The sequence below is a fragment of the Prionailurus bengalensis genome, chromosome A2 (genome assembly GCF_016509475.1).
Source record: "Prionailurus bengalensis isolate Pbe53 chromosome A2, Fcat_Pben_1.1_paternal_pri, whole genome shotgun sequence".
NCBI classification, from domain to species: domain Eukaryota; kingdom Metazoa; phylum Chordata; class Mammalia; order Carnivora; family Felidae; genus Prionailurus; species Prionailurus bengalensis.
The window spans coordinates 53,813,556-53,835,727 of record NC_057348.1 but is presented as its reverse complement, the minus strand read 5'-3'; the positions used below and the strand labels follow the sequence as shown (position 1 = coordinate 53,835,727).

Genomic DNA, 22,172 nt, shown 5'->3' with positions numbered 1-22,172 from the left:
TGCCGGGGCGCCTGCTGGCTCAGTTGGTAGAGCATTTGACTCTTGATCTCTTGAATTAGAGCCCCATGTTGGGTGTAGAGATTACTTAAAAATAAAATCTTTAAAAAAGAAGGAAGGGAGGGAGGACATAGTGCCTTTGCTAGACAAGATGCTCAGCATAACTAATCATGAGAGAAACGCAGATCAAAACCAAAATGAGATTATCATCTCACAGCCATGATAATGACTATTATGAAAAAGACATGAATTAACAATTGTGGGTCAAGATGTGGACAAAAGGGAGTCCTCATATATTGTTGGCAAGACTGTAAATTGGTGCAGCTACTATGGAAAATAGTATGGAGGTTCTTAGAGATAAGGGTGCCTGCGTGGCTCAGTCAGTTAAGTGTCCAATTCTTGATTTTGGCTCAGGTCATAATTTCATGGTTTGTGGGACAGAGCTTTGCATTGGGCTTTCATCTGACAGCGAGGAGCCTGCTTGGAACTCACTCTTTCCCTCTCTTTGCTCCTACGCCACTTGTGCGTGCTCATTCTCTCTCTGAAAATGAATAAATAAACTTAAAGAAAATACTTAAGAAAAAAATAGAGATAGAACTACCAAATGATCCAGCAATACTACTTCTGGGTATTTATCCAAAGAAAATGAAAACACTAATTTGAAAAGACATATGTACCTCTATGTTCATTGAAGCATTATTTACACAGTAGCCAGGGTATGGAAGCAACCTAAGTATCCGTCAGTGGATGAATAGATAAAGCAGATGTCGTATGGGTGTGTGCACGCACACACAAACATGGGAAATTATATTGTTCAGCCATAGAAAGTAATGAAATCTTGCCATTTGTAATGATATGGATGGACCTAGAGGGTGTTATGCTACTTACATGTGAAACCTAAAAATTAACAAAACAGAAATAGATTTATAGATACAGAAAACAAACTGATGGTTTCCTGAGGAGAGAGGAGTCGGGGAATGGGCCAAATAGGTGAAGAGGATTAAGAGGTACAAACTTCCAGACAGGGCCACGTAATTATGGATTCTTGTCCCTGATGCACGGTTGTTATCTAGGGATTTCCCTCCACTGGCCTCGTGGGGATTCTCTTTGCTGCTTTCCTGTGTGGTGGCTGTTTCCTAGATCTCAACTCTTTCTCTTTGTTGATCTGCTTTTATTCATCTAACAATTTCCTTGAGAAAAGGATCATGAAGAGTCAATATTTTGTAATTATGAATACCAGAAAATAACTCCTTTAACTTTGTTGATAGTTTTGCTAATTATTCTATGGTAGAGATCATTTTTGTTAAGAATTTAGAAGGCTTTGACTCCATTATGTCTTCCAGTATCGGGAAATTTGAAGCCAGTCTTATTCCCTATCGTTTTTTGTTGTTTTTTTTTTTTTTCTCCTCTAGAAGTTTATAGAATCTTCTGGTCTCCCATTGTAAAATTTAATGGGCTAGGCATATGATGGGCTCTCTTCTGATAACTCCACTTAATCTGAAAGCTCAAGTCATTCTGTCATGGGTTTTTTTTTCCTGTGTGTTTTGGTCTTTATTATCCATGTTAGAGGCTTTCTTGAAATGTCTGGTAATCTTGGTGGTCTGTTTTTATTTTTAAACAGGTAGGATTAAACAACTGATTGGAATCTTTGAGTGCAGTGGGTTAGGCTTGTTGACTTTGAGCTTCATTGTAAGTTAGGGGAACTCATGTCAGGTTCATTGAGCCTAGTTGCCTAGCTATGGAAGAAGCTGTTGGTCTTTGTATTTAGTTAGCTTCGTTTTCAGAATGGTGTCTATGCTTTCACCTGTACCTGGAATCTTCCACTCTAGAGACCTTCCATTTTACCTTTTCCGGGAATAAAGACCTGGGCCTTTTGCTAGACGGGTTTCAGAGAGCTCTTTGGGGTCTAGGCTGCTTTTGAGTTCTACCTCCCTTTGAGGGAGTATAAAAAACACGAAATAATCTCACTCAGCACTTAACCTGCTGATGGAAAGCTGACCTAGTATGAAATTCTTACAACATCCGCCGGTGTTGCCTTTTATCAATATGTTTCGTTACCCTTTCTGAACTTTTTTTTTTTTTTTAACGTTTATTTATTTTTGAGACAGAGAGAGACAGAGCATGAACGGGGGAGGGTCAGAGACAGAGGGAGACACAGAATCTGAAACAGGCTCCAGGCTCTGAGCTGTCAGCACAGAGCCCGACGCGGGGCTCGAACCCACGGACGGTGAGATCGTGACCTGAGCCGAAGTCGGACGCTTAACCGACTGAGCCACCCAGGTGCCCCCACCCTTTCTGAACTTTTAGAAGCCTTTGTCACTTCTAAGAAATTGAAGTAGCATCACAACCCTTCTTTTCTGGGTTAAACCCCTCCCCCCACCAAAAAAAAAAAAGATCAGAAAAAAATAGATAGTGGCTGATTACTTCAGAAAATAAACTTATCTTAAAAAACAAGAAGTCATTCAAGTCCAGTTTTAAAATGTTAAAAATATGACAGCAGCACCCACACATAATTCTTTTTTACTTAGTAATTCCATACTTAGGTTGTTAGGCAAAATACCTATATATCTGATGATGTTTATTTCACATTCTCTGTTAGGACAAGTAAGACACACCATTGTTTGTAAGATGGGTTCTGATTTCAAAGATTTTAAAGTCTGAAAAAACATGTGACTTAAAAAATTAAGAATTGCATCCAACACAATGGAGTATCATTAGAGAAATAATGATCAAATATTTAAAATGAAATTGGAAGGAGAGTAATGTAGCACAGGATTTGGATTGATACTGCAGTTGTTCATTTGTATGAACAAGGATTAAGGCCACAATTAGCTCCGAGGCACCATTGCTAAATGCAAAAGGTCCATAGCTCATACAGCAGGCTGCCTCCTTCATGTGAATTAGGAGAATTCCCTTTCTCTAGGCTGATGTTATATGAGTACCAGGCACATTGCTTAGCAAATGAAGCATGGGCTGAATTTCTACTCTCTCTCATTTCCTATGCTAGGTGTCCTTGTGTAAGGCAGAAGCTATTAACAGTATCATTTACTATGTGCAAGGCACAGTGCTAAGTGCTTTACAGACAATGGACAATTTTCATAACAACTCAATGAAGTATTTTTATCTTCCTTTACAGTCAATTCTTCAACTCAGGCATCTTCTGAACTCCCTGATTGTGTACCTACTGCCTGTGTATTTAATTTGCAATATACCAACCGGAGTATTCCTTTCATTAATATCTAAGGCGGACTGTGTGTCTTCTCTGTTCAGAACCTTTCAGTGGCTTCCCATTTCAGTCAGTAAAAGGTAAAGTCCTTACGGTGACCTACAAGGCAGTATGTTATCTGCATTCTCCGCCCTCCCACATCCAGTTGTACTCTGACTTCATGGAGTTTTATGATACCTTTGCTGTTCTTTGTACACAAGACACTCCTGCTTTAGGATATTCTCTGGCTGTTCCTTGTCCCTTGAAAGTTCTCCCAGTTACCTGCAAGTCAAACTCCTCCTTGACTTTCAAGTCTTGACTCAGCTGTTACCTCCTCACTGATGCCTACTCTGACCAATATAAATTGCAACTTGCCTCCATTCCCCCAGCACTGATTATAACCCACTATCATATTGTACAATTTACTGTGTGTCTCTCCACTGGAAGGTGTGCTTCTGATATCAGGAATCTTTGTCTCTTTATTCATTGAGCACATAGAACAGTACCTCGTACATACTAGGTGTTTATTAATGTTTATTGCATGAATGATTGAGAAAATGGTGTGGAGAGAGTTAAGCATTTTGGCAAAAAAATAAAAGGTGGAGGTAGATTTTGAACTGATATTTATGTGTTGTGTTTCTACTATTAGAAGATAATATCCATCGGGGTGCCTGGGTGGCGCAGTCGGTTGGGCGTCCGACTTCAGCCAGGTCACGATCTCGCGGTCCGTGAGTTTGAGCCCCGCGTCAGGCTCTGGGCTGATGGCTCGGAGCCTGGAGCCTGTTTCAGATTCTGTGTCTCCCTCTTTCTCTGCCCCTCCCCCGTTCATGCTCTGTCTCTCTCTGTCCCAAAAATAAATTAAAAAAAAGTTGAGAAGATAATATCCAAAAAATGTGTTAGGATGAATATTAAGATTGTGGATAACTTTTTTCCTTTGTGCTCCCTCCTCAAATTTAATTATATTTTACATAAAAGTGTAATTAAAAAGTAAGTTACCAGAGTGGAAGGAAAAAGCTAGCTATCAGGAAACTAGAGCAGGCAGCCACAAGGTTGAAATCTGACACTTCATCTGAGCAAGAGCTTGTCCCACAAATGCACTGATCTTATCTGCCTTAAGAATAGAGAATGATGGTGTGATAAAGCTGTGGTAAAAGTTGTGAGTGCTTTTGACCTTAGACATTTTGTGAGTAATCTTGGCACTCTGTGTAACCCTGAACAATTTTATTTAACCTTTTTGGTCCTTCAAAATCAGGATAATAGTCTCTCTTAGAGTTGTTGGGGATTAAATGAAATATGGTATGTGAAGAACGAATGCTTATTATGTATATATTGAAATGTAAAGAGCTCATTATGCATAATATATGTCCTCAATAGTGTTGTACATACTGAAATGTAAAGGCTCAATAGGTATTAGCTAATGTCATTATTATTTTTATTGCTGCTGCTTGTTTGGTACAGAATTTTTAGAAAAAAAAGTTTTTAAGGTTTTATTAATTTATTTATTTAGAGACTGAGACTGTGTGAGTGGGACAGGGAGAGAGAAAATCCCAAGCAGGCTCCATGCTGTCAGTTGTGGAGCCCAACATAGGGCTTAAACCCATTGAACCATGAGATCATGACCTGAGTGAAACCAAGAGTTGGACACTTATCCAACTGAGTCACCCAGGCACTCCAGAAATTGATTTTTTATGCATGTATCTTGTTTCCTAGTGAGTTTTGGCACATGTCAAAGTAGAAAGTAAACTAATATTGTTCAGATAGCCATACAGGCTTTGTTGAATATATGTGTTTTTCCTAGATGCTTGTTTGTGGTTCAAATTTTATGTTATATCTTACAAATAGCTATTGCTTCCTTAATAATTTATATAAATTTTAGGTTCTCTAACTATGATCTCATTGTTTTTGAAGTCTTGGTTGAGTAACTCCTATAGGTCAGGTGTCATACTAAGTTCTGAGAGAACTAATGAGAACAAAGAAGGCATGCACTGTGAATCCTTAAGCTTACAGGTAGGTAGGGAGGCAGACATGTAAATAGTTACAAGGTAGGAAGTGCTGTTAATATATATGTAAATAAAATGACTATGAAAAAGAGTTGGGAGTAGTAAATTACTTATGAATAGGGAGCAATGAAGGGAGGCTTTATGAAGGAGAATATTTGGTGCTTTATCTAAAGAACATTACAGAGGACCCAAGGCTTCAGTAGAGTCATACAGAATTCTACTGAGGGGCTGCCTTCAAAGAAGGATTTCCAGAAGCAAACTTTGTACATGTTAAGGTTTTCATACTGTACAAAGACTGCGATCTCTGAAACCGTATCCGGAAGATTTTTTTTTTTTTTTTAATTTAAGTTGCAAGACTGTAAATGAGTATAATCTTTGTTGTGTATGCTTTGGAGAAACATTTAAATTGGGGAAGGAATCTACATTAAGTTCAGTGAAATGGTTAACAGGACACTCTGATTTGGTATTTTCTTTGAAAGCAGAAAAGAACATCATCTCAGGCAGGAAACAGAAGGCCTCATGGCAATAAAGATCATTTTAAAAAATGATAAATGAGAAAGAGAAAAGGCTATTTTTAGAGAGAGATGAATATTAGAAATTCAATATAGGGCAAGAAAATTTAGTAAATGGACTACATAGTGTATACATTGCATGCCTTAAAAATGGCGTGTTATTTAAAAGTTAGTGAACCGTGTAACCCAATCAGCATTGGAGAATGGTCTCAGGTTACTGTCAGTGTATCCATTAGTTCATAGTAAATTTGGATGATAAATAAGGTCACAAAATAACTGTACCTGAGGAAAGAATGAAAATTAATATACTGAGTTTTTTGAGTTCACATAGCAATGAAATACATGAAAACTGGAAGAATTACATGAGGTAGGAGAGATGACTTTCTAAATGTAATGTGAGATAGAATTAGCACATATGGAGAGAGTTCATTGGTAGAGCTAGGAAAGACACTTTAACCCTACATGGATCCTTGAAAGCAATCATTCAAGCATAAGAAGATGTACTTTGAGTGGGTTAATGCATTTGGAGAAATTGATGTAGGTCTAGAGATTCTGGGCCTTGGAACTACACCAGTAGCTTTCTTTTTTTTTTTTTTTTTTTAATTTTTTTTTTCAACGTTTATTTATTTTTGGGACAGAGAGAGACAGAGCATGAATGGGGGAGGGGCAGAGAGAGAGGGAGACACAGAATCGGAAACAGGCTCCAGGCTCTGAGCCATCAGCCCAGAGCCCGGCGCGGGGCTCGAACTCACGGACCGCGAGATCGTGACCTGGCTGAAGTCAGACGTTTAACCGACTGCGCCACCTAGGCGCCCCTACACCAGTAGCTTTCAAATTTAGTAGTGATCCACATTAAACAGTACATTTAAAAAACAGATTTATTTAAGTAATCTCTACACCCAGAACAGGGCTTGAACTTACAACCTTGATATCAGGAGTTGCACGCTCCTCTGACTGAACCAGCCACGTGCCCCTAAACTACATTTTTATAATGTGTGTGTACCTAAATCAAAGATATCTGAAAATAGTACTTACCTGTACTATGTATGATGATACATTGTGTTCTACCTTATTTTTGAAGAAAGCTGGTCAAAATGATTTCCTGCCAGCTATTGGAACATACCCCATGGTTTGAAAAAATACTGAGTTACACTGTAAGAAAGAAAGAGACTTGAGTTTCTGAAGTCTCTTCTCTGAAGAATCTGGCTGTTAAGAAGGTAGTGATTCGTGGGGCGTGTGGCTGGCTCAATCAGTAGAGCATGCATCTCTTTATCTCCAGGTTGTGAGTTCACCACATTGGGTATAGAGATTACTTAAAAATAAAAAAAATCTTAAAAAAAAAAAAAAGGTACTGATTCTGTCCTTTTTTGAAACCATATGGGTGTTGTTTTAGTTATACCTTGAAAACGGCTGAGGCTGTTTCACTAAACAAGTTTTTAAGGTCAGGGAACTTTTGTGATAATAAAGCTACAAGTGAAGAGTGTTATCTAAACGCTTATTTTTTATCATTGGACAAAAATGAGCTTTTAAAATTAGATTCCATATAAACTCTTTGTTACCAAAGCTATCTTCAAATGATGTCTATAACATTCCCCTTTTAAACAATATACTTTTATGTGAGTGTTGAAAAGGTTGTTTACATATCAAAAAATACATGATGAATATTTTTAATTTGTCTTTTTTTGATGTTTGTTTACTTTTGACGCTGTATAGCATGTATAGTCCTTTAAAGTATTTAAAAAATTTATTGCTGACTGATACATGACATTGGCCCCATTCTTCTGTTATGGAAAATTACCATTTTATCAGTGAAATCCAAATTTTTTTTCTTAAGTGTAAAAGTATATAAAATACTCCCTATTTAAAACTTTAAATAGCTTTCTCAGACAAAGTAGAGTTTTTCATAACTTCAAATAGTATTTTTCCTAGACGAAAAAGTCTGGTTAAATATTCTTTATTTTAAAAATTTTAGGGGCGCCTGGGTGGCTCAGTCAGTTGAGCTTCCGACTTCGGCCCAGGTCACGATCTCACCGTCTGTGAGTTCAAGCCTCACGTCGGGCTTTGTGCTGACAGCTCAGAGCCTGGAGCCTGCTTCGGATTCTGTGTTTCCCTCTCTCTCTAACCCTCCCCCACTCATGCTCTGTCTCTCTCTGTCTCAAAAATAAAATAAAACATTAAAAAAAAATTAAAAAAAATTTTTTAAGTTTTATTTGAAGTGTAATTGACAAAATATATTAGTTTCAGGTGTAAAGCATAGTGAATTGACATTTATATATTGCAAAATGTTTACCATAAGTGTACTTACCATCTGTCACTGTACAAAGTTATTACAATATTATTGACAATATTCCCTATGCTGTACTTTTCATTCCTGTGACTTATAACTGGAAGTTTGTACCTCTTAATCCCCTTTACCTATTTGGCCCAGTCCCCCACTCCTTTCCCCTCTGGAAACCACCAGTTTTATTTCTGTATATATGAGTCTCTTTCTGTTTTTGTTGTGTTTGTTTTTTAGATTCCACATATAATTGAAATCATACAGTATTTGTCTTTTCTCTGACTTATTTCACTTAGTTTACTACCCTCTAGGTCAATCTCTTTTATGGCTGAGTAGTATTTGCATGGTGTGTGCGTGTGTGCGTGTGTGTGTGTGTGTGTACATGTGTACACACCACATCTTCTTTATCACTTCATTTGCCGGTGGACACTTGGGCTACGTCCATATCTTGGCTATCGTAAGTAATGCTGCAGTGAACATAGGGGCGCATATATCTTTTCGAATTAGCATTTTTGTTTTCTTTGGATAAATACCCAGAAGTGGAATTACTGGATCATGTGGATCATCATCGATTTTTAATTTTTTAAGGAACTGCCGTACTGTTTTCCATAGTGGCTGCACCAGTTTACATTCCCACCAGCAGTATACAAGGGTTCTCTTTTCTGCACAGTCTTACCAACACTTGTTTTTATATATGTATATATGTATGTGAAATCATATATATGGTTTCTTATATATACATTAGCCATTTTGACAGGTTTGAGGTGATAATCTCATTGTGGTTTTGATTTGCATTTCTCATATGATTAGTGATGTTGAGCATCTTTTCATGTGTCTGTTGGGGAGCTGTGGTTGTTTTGTTTTTTGAAAAATGTCTATTCAGGTCCTCTGCCCATTTTTTTTTTTTAATGTTTATTTTTGAGAGAGGGTGCGTGGGCGCATGCACGAGTGGGGAGGGGGCAGAGAGAGGGGGAGACACAGAATCTGAAGCAGGCTCCAGGCTCTGAGCTGTCAGCACAGAGCCTGACGCGGGGCTCAAACCCACAAGCCATGAGATCATGACCTGAGTTGAAGTCAGACAATTAACCAACTGAGCCACCCAGGCGCCCCATGCCCATTTTTTAATCAGATTTTTTTTAATGTTTATTTTGAAAGAGATCGAGAGCATGTGTGTGTGCACAAGCAGGGAAGGTGCAAAGTGAGAAGGTAAGAGAGAGAATCCCAAGCAGGCTCTGTGCTGTCTGCATGGAGCCCAGTGCAGGGTTCCAGGCGGGGCTTGATCTCATGAACTGTAAGATCATGGCCTAAGCTGAAATCAAGAATGACCAGAACTGAAATCAAGAGTTGAATGCTTAACCCACTAAGCCACCCAGGCACCCCTGTTTGAGTTCTGTTTGTTTGTTTATATTTTTAGAGAAAGCGAGTGGGTGAGTGGAGGAGGAGCAGAGGGAGAGGGAGAGAGAGAATCCTTATCAGGCTACACGCCCAGCTTTGGAGCCCTTTGTGTCACTCAATATCATGACCTGAGCCAAAATTGAGAGTCGGTCCCTTAACTGACTGATCCACCTAGGTGCCCCTTAGAGTTCTCTATATATTTTGGGTATCAACTCCTTATTGGATATCTTATTTGCAAATATCTTTTTCCATTTAGTGGGATGCCTTTTCATTTTGTTGATAGTTTCCTTTGCTGTGCAAAAACTTTTTAGTTTGATGTGATCCCAATTGTTTATTTTTGCTTTTGTTGTCCATGCCTGAGGAGACAGATCCAAAAAAATATTACTAAAGACCAGTGTCCAGGAATGTACTGTGTATGTTTTCTTTTAGGAGTTTTACAGTTTCAGGGCTTATATTTAGGTCTTTAATCCAATTTGAGTTTGTGTGTTGGGGGGGGGGGGTGTATAAGATAGTGATTTCACTCTTCTGTGTATAGCTGTCCAGTTTTCTCAACACTATTTATTGAAGAGACTGTCTTTTCACTATTGTATATTCTTGCTTCCTTTGCTTTAGATTAATTGACCACATAAGTGTAGGCTTATTCCTGGTCTTTGTATTCTGTTCCATTGATCTATTTGTCTATATTCAGTTTTTTGGAATAGTTTGAGATGGCTAGGTGTTAACTCTTCTTTAAATGTTAGAATTCACCTGTGAAGGCATTGGGTCCTGAACTTTTGTTAGTTTGTTATTACTATTACTGATTTCATTATTAGAAATCTGTCCATATTTTCTGTTCCTTCCTGATTCCGTCTTCAGATTATATATATCTAGGAATTTATTCATTTCTTGTAGGTTGTCACATTTGTTGGTGTATAGTTTTTCATGGTCTCTTATAATTCTTCGTATTTCTGTGTGTTGACTGTAACTTCTCTTGGTTAATCAGTTTTGTTTATCTTTTCAAAGAACCAGCTCTTGTTCATCTTTCTATTTTTTTGTTCTCAATTTATTTCTGCTCTTTATTATTTCTTTCCTTCTACTAACTTTGGACTTTGTTCTTCTTTCTTCTTTTTCTAGTTTCTTTAGGTGTAAGGTTGGATCATTTGTGCCTTTTCTTTTTTCTTGAAGTAAGCCTGTGTCGCTATGAACTTCTGTCTTACAACTACTTTTGCTGTGTCCAATAGATTTTGAAACATTGGATTTTCACTTTCATTTGTCTTAAGGGTTTTTTGTTTTTGTTTTTAGTTTCTCTTTGATTTCTTTGTTGACTCATTGGTTGTTTAGTACCACATGTGTAGCCTCCACTTTTTCCTCCATTCACTTTTTTCTGTAACTGATTTCTAATTTCATACCTTTGTGGTCAGAAAAGATGCTTGATATGATTTCAGTCTTCTTAAATTTATTGATACTTGTTTTGTGACCTAACATGTGGTCTGTCTTGGAGAATATTCCATGTGCACTTGAAAAGAATGTGTATTCTGTTTTTGGATGAAATTTTGTATATAATAAATATGTGTGTGTATGTATAATATATGTATATAATAATAATGTGGTATAATGTGTCATTTAAAGCCACTATTTACTTAATGATTTTCATTCTGTATGATCTATCATTGATATAAGTGGAGTGTTAAAGCCCCAACTATTATTATATTACTGTCAGTACCTTCTTACCGTGAACTCTGTGTCCATTGTGGGGCTTCAACTCAGGACCCTGAGATCAAGAGTCACATGCTCTACTGACTGAACCAGCAAGGCATCCTGTCGATTTCACCCCTGTAGATATCTACAGTTGGATATCCCTTGTTGGATTTATCTCTTTATCACTATGTAATGCCCTTCTTTGTCTTGTTATAGTCTTTGTTTTAAAGTCTCTTGTCTGATAGAAGTGTTGCTAACCCCATTTTTTTTCACTTCCATTTTCATGAAATATCTTTTTTTATTCACTTTCAGTCTGTATGTGTCTTTAGGCCTGAAGTGAGTCTCTTGTAGGCATCATATAGATGGGTTTTGTTTTTTTATCCATTCAGTCACCTTATGTCTTTTGATTGGAGTGTTTAGATCATTTACATTTAAAGTAATAATTGATAGATGTATATTTATCATCATTTTGTCAATTGTTTTCCTGTTTTGTAGTTCTCTGTTCCTTTTTCCTTCTCTTACTCTCTTCCCTTGTGATTTGATGACTTTTTTAATGTTATGTTTGGATTCCTTTCTCTTTATTTTTTGCATATCTATTAAAGGTTTTTGGCTTGTTACCATAAGGTTCATATATAATTTCCTGTGTATATAGCAGTCTATTTGAAGTTGATGATCTCTTAAGTTCATACATTGTAAAAACACTACATTTTTACTTCCTCCACGTTTTATGTATATGAATTCACATTTTACATCTTTTATTTTGTGTATCCCTTAACTAATTATTGTAGACATAATTGATTTTACTATTTTTGTCTTTTAACCTTCATACTCACTTTATATATAAGTGATTGATCTTTTAGCTTTATGGTATGTTTGCTTTTAGCAGTGAAATTTTTTTTCTTTCAGAATTTTCTTACAGCCTTTTCTTTTCCACTTAAAGAAGTCCCTTTAACATTTCTTGTAAGGCCGGTTTTAGTGGTTACGAATACCATTTGTTTGTCGAGGAAACTCTCTCCTTCAATTTTGAATGATAACCTTGCTGGGATGAGTATTCTTCTTTATAGGTTTTTTTTTTCCTTTTAGTACTTTGAACATTCCCTCTGAACTGCAAAATTTCTGCTGAACAATCAGCTCATAACCGTATGGTGTTTCTCTTGTATGTAACTAGTTGCTTTTCTCTTGCTGCTTTTAAGATTATCTGTTTATCAGATAATCAGATAACTTTTGACATTTTAATTTTTATGTATCTTTGTTTGGATTCTTTGGGTTTATCTTGTTTGGTGCTTTTTTTTGCTTCCTGTCCCTGGATGTCCATTTCCTTTCACAGGTTAGGGACATTTTTAGCTGTTATTTCTTCAAATAAGTTCTGCCCCTTTCTCTCTTCTCTCGGAACCCTATAATACTAATGTTATTACAGTTGACATTGTCTCAGAGTTCTTAACCTATCCTCATTAAAAAAATGTTTTTTTTGGGGGGCACCTGGGTGGCTCAGTCAGTTAAGCATCTGACTCTTGATTTCGGCTCAGGTCATGATCCCAAGGTCATGAGATTGAGCCTTGTGTTGGACTCTTTGCTGGGCCTAGAGCCTGCTTAAGATCCTGTCTCTTGGGGTGCCTGGATGGCTCAGTTGGTTAAGCATCTGACTTAATCTTAGGTCATGATCTTGCAGTTCATGGGTTCGAGCCTTGTGTTGGGCTCAGTGCTGACAGCTTGGAGCCTAGAACCTGCTTTGAATTCTCTCCCTCTTTCTCTGCCCCCCCCCCCCCGCCCTCCCCCGCTCCCGCTTGCATCTCTCTCTCTCAAATAAACATTAAAAAAAAAAAAAATTCTCTCCCTCTACTTCTGCCTCTCAAAAAAAATTTTTTTTTCCTTTTTGCCATTTAGCTTGGTGATTTCCACTGTGCTATCTTCAAGATGAGTGATCTGTACTTCTCCATCCTCTTATCTGCTGTTGATTTTCTGTAGTGCATTTTTCATTTCAGTTATTGTATTTTTCAGCTCTGATTTGTTCTTTTTATATTTTTTCTTTGTTGACGTTCTCACTGAGTTCATCTACTCTTCTCTCAAGTCCCATGAGTATCTTTATAACCATTACTTTGATTGCTTATCTCTGTTTCATTTAGTTCTTTTTTCTGAGGTGTTGCCTTATTCTTTCATTTGGCACATATTCTTCAGTCTCCTGATTTTGTTTGACTCTCTCTTTCTGTGTATTAGATAGGTCACTTCTATCTTCTGGTCTTGAAAGTAGTGACTTTAAGTAGAAGGTGACTTGTGGGGCCTAGTAGTTCAATCCCCCCTGGTCACCAGAACCAAGTGTTTCAGAGGTGTCTCCTGTGTGGCCCTCCTGTTGCAACTGGGCTGTGACTGCTTTAGGCAGGTTGATGTTGCTAGTCCTCAGCCTGTCTGGCTACCGTGACTGAGTGTGACTACGGTGGACACACTGGTTGACAGGATTGGCTCCTAGCACAGTTGGCTGTTGTGGGTGTGCTGGTGAGAGGGGCACCAGTCATGTCTGAGGCTGCCCACTGGGTGTGGTGGGGCAGAAGTTGTTGGGGCTGCTGGTCCCCACTGAGGGTTTCCACTGGTTGTGGTAGGATGGGAGCAGTTTTGGAGGGTCACCTGCTATAGCGGTGGGGCAGGTTCACTGGGGAACACTGGGGCAGGTGACTGGTGGTAGCAAGGTAGAAGGAGGGTGTCAGAACTGACTCCCACCAGCTAAGCTGAAGGGGGTGTGGTGGGGGGGAGACATCCACTAGGCTTTCCCTTCCTGGAGAAAGATCCTACAGATCCCTGCCCTTTCAGCACACACCCTAAAATTAGTCAGTAAATTTCCTTCATAAATAATCCAGGTTCTTTTCAGACTGCTGTCCTTGTGCTGAGTCTTGGAGTGCATGATATGTGCTGGCCATTTAAGAGTAGAGTCTCAGTTTTCCAAAACCCTCTGGCTCTCCTGGAGTTAAGCCCTGCTGATTTTTTTTTTTTTTTTTAATGTTCATTTCTATTAGAGAGAGATAGAGTGCAAGCAGGGGAGGAGCAGAGAGAGAAGGAGACAAGGAATGCGAAACAAGCTCCAGGCTCTGAGCTGTCAGCACAGAGCCTGACACAGGGCTTGAACTCAGGAACCGTGAGATCTTGACCTGAGTTGGAGTTGGATGCTTAACCAAATGAGGCACCTGGTGCCCCTAGCCCTGCTGATTTTTAAAGCCAGATGTTGTGGGGTTGTGTGGGGTAAGGATTGGGGTGGGGATTGCTTTATGTAGGGCTATATTCTCTTGCTCCCCAGGGAAGACCTGCTTGCCTGTGATATCCCTTCTGCTTGTGAGTCACCACCCTGGGGGTTTGGTTCCCAGCTGTCTCTGCCCCTCTTAACCTTTTCAATATGGCCCTTAAAAAATATCTTTAATTGAGACAGTACTATTCTGCTAGTCTTTGGGTCATTTTCAGAGTGAGTTGCACTTGATGTTGGTGCAGCCTTGATGTTGCTGTAGGAGGACGTGAGCTTAGGATCCTCCTACTCCACAATCTTCTCAAGCTTCCCTGGATAAATACTCTCTAAATTAGACCTTTAGCCAGTACGTTGCGGTGGCAATCCTTCCCTGGGAGGTCTTGCTTTTGTAAACTAGTTTTCAAGTTGTTTCTTGTTTAGCTTTATGGCTTTGGCTCTGATGGGAGTTTGTTGACAGTTTATTGACATTACAAATAATGCTGCAGTAAATATTCCGGTGTACTTTAGTAGTGCTGGGTATTTCTGTAGTGCTGGCTGGGTTTTTTTCCCTTATAAGATAGATTGTCAAATGGTATATGAATTCAAATATTTAAACGGCTAATAGAAACTATTAGATTGTTAGATTAAGTTTACAGTCTTGCCAGCAAGTATGAGAAGTAGATTTCCTCAGATGCCTGTGATGGATGTTTTCCTTTTCTGTCTTTTATATTTTATAAATCTGATGTTAAAAATAGTATTTTATTTTTCAAATTTCACATTTTTCTACTATATGTGTGTGTATATATATACATATATATGTATATATATACACAAATCATGTATGTTTATGGCCTCTGTGTTTCTTTTTTTTTAATTTTTTAAAAAATGTCTTTATTTTTGAGAGAGAGAGCACAAGCAGGAGAGGGACAGAGAGAGAGGGAGTCACAGAATCCGAAACAGGCTCCAGGCTCTGAGCTGTTAGCACAGAGCCCAATGTGGGGCTCAGACTCGTGAACCGCAAGATCATGACCTGAGCTGAAGTTGGATCCTTAACTGATTGAGTCAGCCAGGTGCCCCCGTGGCCTTGTGTTTCTATTCTGTGAATTTAATTCCCTGTTTTTTTCAGTGGCATTGTTCATGTTTTCGTTAATTTTTAGGAGATCTTTGTATATTAGAAATAGTAATCCTTTATAGGGAGATACATCTTTTTAAAAATGATTGATTTCGGGATGCCTGGGTGGCTTAGTCTGTTAAGCATCTGACTTCAGCTCAGGTCATGATCTCATGGTTCAGAGGAGTTCAAGCCCCACGATGGGCTCTGTGCTGACAGTTCAGAGCCTGGAGCCTGCTTCAGATTCTGTGTCTGTCTCTCTCTGCCCCTTCCCCTCCCTCCCTCCCTCCCTCCGTCTCTCTCTCTCTCTCTCTCTCTCTCTCTCTCTCTCTCTCAAAAATAAATGAACATTAAAAAATTTTTTAAATGAATGATTTTTTTTCTAACATAGTGAATTTCTCCATTCATAAGAGAATGCATTTGTTTTGAAACTTTTCCTTGGAATTGTGAAAGACTTCACATTTAGAAGCTGATTTCTGTTTTGGACTATCTAGTTTTAATATGTCTCTAGATATGTATTGTGAGTGTTTATGTGAATTTTAGCTGAGATTTGGTCAGCATATCAGGGAGAGATAAATACAGAGGCTAGATTTGCATTTATGTTATATTAATGTTTATTTGAGGGTAGTATTAGTGAGGTTTCTGAATGTCTTCAGTTAAGACAAGTAGGTTGATGCTGAATGGTTTTTAGAAGCTTTTTCTTATTTTCAGATGTGTGCCCTTTAGTAAACTGGTTAAGGAATACCTTGGCTTAGAACTTCTAATGAGGAACAGGTTAGTGGTGTCTCTATCACTCTTGGAGGGCAGGGAGGGCAGTTAGTAGGGCTCTTAGCCTTTCTAGCCTCTCTGTTGACCTGAGTATGCCTTACAAATAAGAATCATCATTTTGTATGAGTGACGTGAGAAAAGCTGGGAAACACTCTTAACATGCTTCGTAGCCTAGTAAGTGAATTTGATAAACACACAGAAAAATAAAAATAATGAATGAGAAGTAATCTAAAACTTGAGAATTGAAGTGGGTGTACTTTTGGTTAACAGTTATTGTAGTATATTCTATAGTAAGCACTGGCAGTGTTGTTTTCTAAGTGCTTACAAGACTTAGAATTCATTATAAAATAAGTGTGTTTTTGGAGTTAGGCCACATTTAGGCCCATATGTAATTGGGTTCTTTAGGTAGTAGTTTATAGTACAGTCTCTACCCCCGTCCTCAATGAAATTTAGGATGCTATTACTACAGTTTGTCGTTTGCTAGTGGTCGATATTTTTTTAAAGGTGTACTACTAAATGGATATTTAATTCACATTTACTAGTTCTAACAGGTCTGTTTTATAAAAAAATTATGTTTTGCAGCATCATTCTGGCCTGTAACTTAATTCATTTAATAAATATTTGAGTGTCTTCATGTCCTAAGTACTGTATTATGGACTAAGAATACAGTAGTGAATGGGATTTGGCAGGGTCCTGCCCTTGTGGAGCAGAAGGAGGGTGGAGGGTACTAACCTAAATCTGTGAACAATTTAACATAGTAGTAAGTGCCATGAAGAAAACAGGCACGGTTATTTGATGGGGGTTGGAAAGGGTGGGGTATTTTGGCTGGGATGACTAGGGAAATCATCTCTAAAGTAATCTTTTAGGTGAAGTCTTTAATGATGTGAAAAAGCCAACTTGCTTGTTTCTGAAAGTGTCAGCCTTCCAGGTGAAGGGAACAAGAAATTCAAAAGTCCTGAGACTTTAAGCTTGATGTGTTCACAAAGGAGTTTGGCTTATATTCTGAGTCTTCAGTAGAGGAGGAATATGTTGAGTTGCATCTTTAAGGTTGCTCTGGGTGCTCCATATCTAGATCATAGGAGCCACATAATTTCAGGCTAGTGAGATGCTCAGATGAGCCCTCATTCTTCATCTTTCTCCCTCTCATCTGGTTCTAAATTCATTCATCTCTTAGTTGGGGAGAAAGATATAGGGAAAGGAAGAGCTGTGGGTGCCCCTAAAAAATGACCTCATGGTAATGGAGGGATAGAATTAGGATTGTGAAGGGGGCTCAGGTTTATATGTCAGAGGAGGTGGGAGGCAATGTGTGACAGTCCTGACACTTGAAGGCTGTGGTATTTTGTCCTGCCTCCCACTTAGACAAATAAAATAGGCTTTATAGAAGTTCACAGTTGTAATAGTAAAACACACACACAAAAGATCCCCCCAAAAAGAAGATAGGTAATATATAAAAAGTAAAAATTTCTCACAATCCTTCTGAAACAATCACTGTTAATACTTTATTATTGTAGGTTTTCTCACCTCTTTATAAGTCAAGATTTTCCTCCCTCTTTCTAGATTAATATAAAAGGTTCAAAATATATTTTGCATCTTTTATTTTGTCTTGGATGGCTTTTTTCCATCTGCACATACAAATTACTTCATTTATCACATAGATATTAACATTTGTTGAATTCCCTATTAAGTATTTGGTCCCCCAATTTTTTTAAGTGTATTTATTTATTTATTTTTTTTTTGAGAGAGAGAGAGAGGGAGAGAATCCCAAGCAGGCTCCACGCTGTCAGTGCAGAGCCCTATGTGGGGCTCGAATTCACAAACCGTGAGATCATGACCTGAGCTGAAATCAAGAATTGAAGGCTTAACCCACTGAGCCACCCAGGTGTCCCTGGTTTCCCAGTTTTTCAAGGATATGAACAGTGCTGTAATGAAGATGCTTATACATGTATCTTTTTAAGTTCTTATTTAAATTTAGTTAACATACAGTGTAGTATTGATTTCAGGTGTACAATTTCGTGATTCAGCACTTAAATACAACACCTGCTGCTTATCACAAGTGTGCTCCTTAATCCCCATCACCTGTGTCCCCCCCACCTGTCTCTCCACTGGTAACCATCAGTTTGTTCTCCATAGTTTCTTGAGTCTGTTTCTTGGTTTGCCCCTCTCTCTTTTTCCTTAGGATTCTTTGTTACATATATCTTTAAACACTTGCCTTACACTTCTGTAGGATAAATTCCTAGAGTGCAGTTGAATACTAAGTCAATCTTGAAAGTTTCTCAGATGTAAAATGGGATGCGAGTCCTACCTAGAGTATTTCTCTAAGGATTAGGTTGGATAATGTGAGTGGGATGTATGTAGTAGGTATTGCCTCATATAGTAGGCAAGTAGTAAATGGTAGGTATTACTAATAATACGACAAAATAAGTTTCTAAGGGAGGAAGGTGTGAGAAGGATGGGATTCCCTGTCAATCTCACCCTTTTCTAAAGAAAAGGTAAACCTCACTTCTGCATGATTGCTGACTCCCAGTCAGTGTCAGGGTGTTGTGTGTCCTAACTGCACACTCTTTGTCTTACCACCATTGTGTGACTGTGGACTACTGTTGCAGTTTTCTTGTTGCCCAGTTAAAACATTTGTTTATTTTTGGTTCGGTGACTGTCTCTGCTTGCTCCTGTTTGTAAGCTTCATTTTTGTACCAAAACTGAAATGTGAATGTTATGGTGGAAAGTTTATGGACTTTAAATTTAAACATATGTATATCTGGTTATTTTACCTATCACCTGGGTGCTCTTTAGCAAGTAGTGGTGATTTTTCTGTGCCTTGTTTAAAGAGTGGATGGAGGAAGGAATTTAAAATATTTGGGATCTTCATAAAAAATTAAATGAGATAATTTATATATCAGTGTCTAATACACATCCTAGACATACTAATTTCTTTTTCTTCCTTTAAGGCAGAAAATTATGGCTTACACATTTTTTAAAAAAATTTCACCTGTTTAAATTTCACATGTTACTGATATGCAAAGGTAGTCACTCACACTTAAAATATAATAACTAAAGAAGAAGAGAAATGTAATTTAAAAAGTGTTAGACTAGAAATCAGGAAACCTGGCTGGGCCCATGTTCCAGGTTGGTATAACTGGTGGTATAACCCTTGATACATCTTTTGATCCCTATTCCCTATTCTCGTTTTTGAGTTGTCTATGAAATATTTTATGGAAATATACTAATATAAAAGTTTTTGATTGAGTTAAGCAGAGGGTGTTACTTATGAGAACGTCCACATACTACTATTTTCACAATTACTCTATGTTGTTGAGTTGCTTTTTTCTAGAATTAAATTTTTGTCTTTTTTTAACTAGGTTTAAGTGTTGTGTAAGCTGCATCAATGGAGCACATACAAGGGGCCTGGAAGACGATCAGCAATGGCTTTGGATTCAAAGATGCAGTGTTTGATGGCCCCAGCTGCATCTCCCCTACAATAGTTCAGCCATTTGGCTTTCAGCGTCGGGCATCAGATGATGGCAAACTTACGGACTCTTCTAAGACAAGCAACACTATCCGTGTTTTCTTGCCAAACAAGCAAAGAACAGTGGTATGTAAATGTTCCTCTCAGTAAGTTTAGCTGGCCATCTGCCTATAAAAAGCATTTTGGATAATTTCACTCACTTTATAGACAGGCAAAATTGTCACTTAGTGTCTATTAATTGGCTTTCCAGTTGCAGATTTTATTGCTTTATATTACTATGTTCCTTCCATACCTCCCACTTTTCCCCACCCCTTGGCCTTCCTTCAGTTGTTATTCTCGCCTGGAATGCCTTCTTTTGAAAAGCTCCCTTAGACTGTTACAGTCAATTTTAGGTATATATATATATATATATATATATATATTATGGATATTAAAGCAAAATGCTCACTTAAATTTTTTGGACGTTATTGTTGAGTATATAGAAGAAAATAAAATTACCTAGAAAAAATTACTTTGGTAAGTTTTGTAGGCCCCGGGCAAAGCTGGAGGTAGCTTAGAAAACACAGCATCTTCCTCTTTTCTTGGGCACTGACACTAGCCAGTTATGTGTGCACAGTTCCATTTTTGTAGTACCAGCAACAGGTTCATACTAGTAGCATCATGGTGGGACACTGCCACTTGGTTTTCTGACATAGAGTTCTAACTTTTCTGAGAAATAACTGCTCAAAATAGTTCCTTACTATCTTGGTGGAAAAAACCCCACCTGGTTAAAAAAGAAAGTGAAGTTGTGCTAATTTTGCTTGGAGGAACATTTGAGAAAACCTTAGTTCAAAAACTTCCATGCTTCCTCCTTTCCCACTCCCCATTCTTTGAGTAAAATCAGTGCATTGGGCTTTTCTTTGTACCTGGGTGAGACAAAGTTCTGAGGTTGGAAAGTCCAGTCCAGAGTTCTGTTTTTGACAGTTCCACTCCCCTCTCCCAGTTTACTAATAAATTCCTTTATACTTCTTTTGTGAACTTAAGAAGGAGACTCCCAGTTATAGTGTTGTACCTTTACATACATTTTAAACTGAAGGCAAAACTCAAAAGGTATTTGAGTATTATTTTTGTTCCCCTTCCTAAAAATAAAAGTTGAATGGCTGGCAAAATAAATAGTAATAACCTCCTTAATATTTCAAAAGTGGCCTTTCATTTGCAAGGTGATTTTTTTACTTACTGTTAATTCATTCATCTTCTTATTTTTTTATTTTTTATTATTAAAAAAAATTTTTTTTAAGTTTTATTTATTTTTGAGACAGAGGGAGACAGAGCATGAGCAGGGGAGGGGCAGAGAGAGAGGGAGACACAGAATCCGAAGCAGGCTCCAGGCTCTGAGCTGTCAGCAAGCACAGAGCCTGATGCGGGGCTCGAACTCACAAACTGTGAGATCATGAGCTGAGCCGAAACGCTTAACTGACTGAGCCACCCAGGCACCCCCATTCATCTTCTTTCTAACCTTAAATGGAGAGCCCAGGTGGGAAGTGTGAACGTAATGGGAAGCTAAGACTAGCTGAAGACCGTGTGGTACTGCTTCAGGCTAATACCATGCCTGTCTTCCCCATTCCCATCTCCTGCCGGGTTGCCTGGAAGACTGGGAAACTTAGTTTGGCATAATGATTAATTAAGTATATGGACCTTTAAGACAACCACGCTCAAATATAAATCCCTGTATTGCCTTTTATTATCATCTGGATAAGTTACATAATATTTTGAGCCCCTGTTTCCTCACCTTAATGAAATGAGGCTCATGCTGAATATACAGTAGCTGATTCATAAGTAAAATGGTAGCTATGATTATTTGAATTTTTTCTACATCTTTGTAGCCCTTGACAGCTTTCAGTTGAGCACAATCGGTAGTTGGGAACAAGTGATTTGGAAGCTTGGCTTCTCCTAAGGCTCTAGCAGATAAAATTAGTTTCTCCCATTTCTTTGACCAGAGATGGACCATCTTCTTTCAGCTGGCATGTATCTTCAGGGGAGCATTGGTGGAAGGAGTCATTTACTGGCCAGCACCATTAGTCAGCAGTTTCTAATCATTCCCAGGTTACTTCACTGCTTGGAACCAAAAATGACCCTCCTAATCACTTAGTAGGCTCCAGAAATTAGATTTAACTAATTTCAACATGTATCCATGGGGAGGTGTAGAGAGGAGAATGGCAGAAAGTGTATATATATGATTTAAATAATTGTAGGAGTATAATTGGTAGTTGCTTTTTCTTTTTTTCTTTTTTTTTTTAATTAAAGTTTATTTATTTATTTTGAGAGAGAAAGAGCACAAGCAGGTGAGGGGCAGAGAGGAGAGACAGAATCCCAAACAGGCTCCATCAGCACAGGGCCTGATGAGGAGGCTCAAACTTATGGACTGTAAGATCATGATCTGAGCTAAAAATCAAGACACTTGCCGACTGAGCCACCCATGAACACCATTTTAGAGTTGCTTTTACAAAAACTTTTTTCTTGGGGCGCCTGGATGGCTTAGTGAGTTAAGGGTCCGATTCAGCTGAGGTCATGATCTCACAGTT

The 22,172-nt window shown here is 38.2% G+C and overlaps 1 protein-coding gene across 1 annotated transcript in view; it reads left to right on the top strand.

The window, feature by feature from the left end:
* RAF1 (Raf-1 proto-oncogene, serine/threonine kinase) overlaps nt 1-22,172 on the top strand; it is an 83,839-nt gene that overhangs the window by 32,991 nt on the left and 28,676 nt on the right. The window contains 1 exon segment of the mRNA XM_043588157.1: nt 19,505-19,737. Coding sequence (XP_043444092.1) covers nt 19,531-19,737 — 207 coding nt within the window. The 5' untranslated portion in view covers nt 19,505-19,530.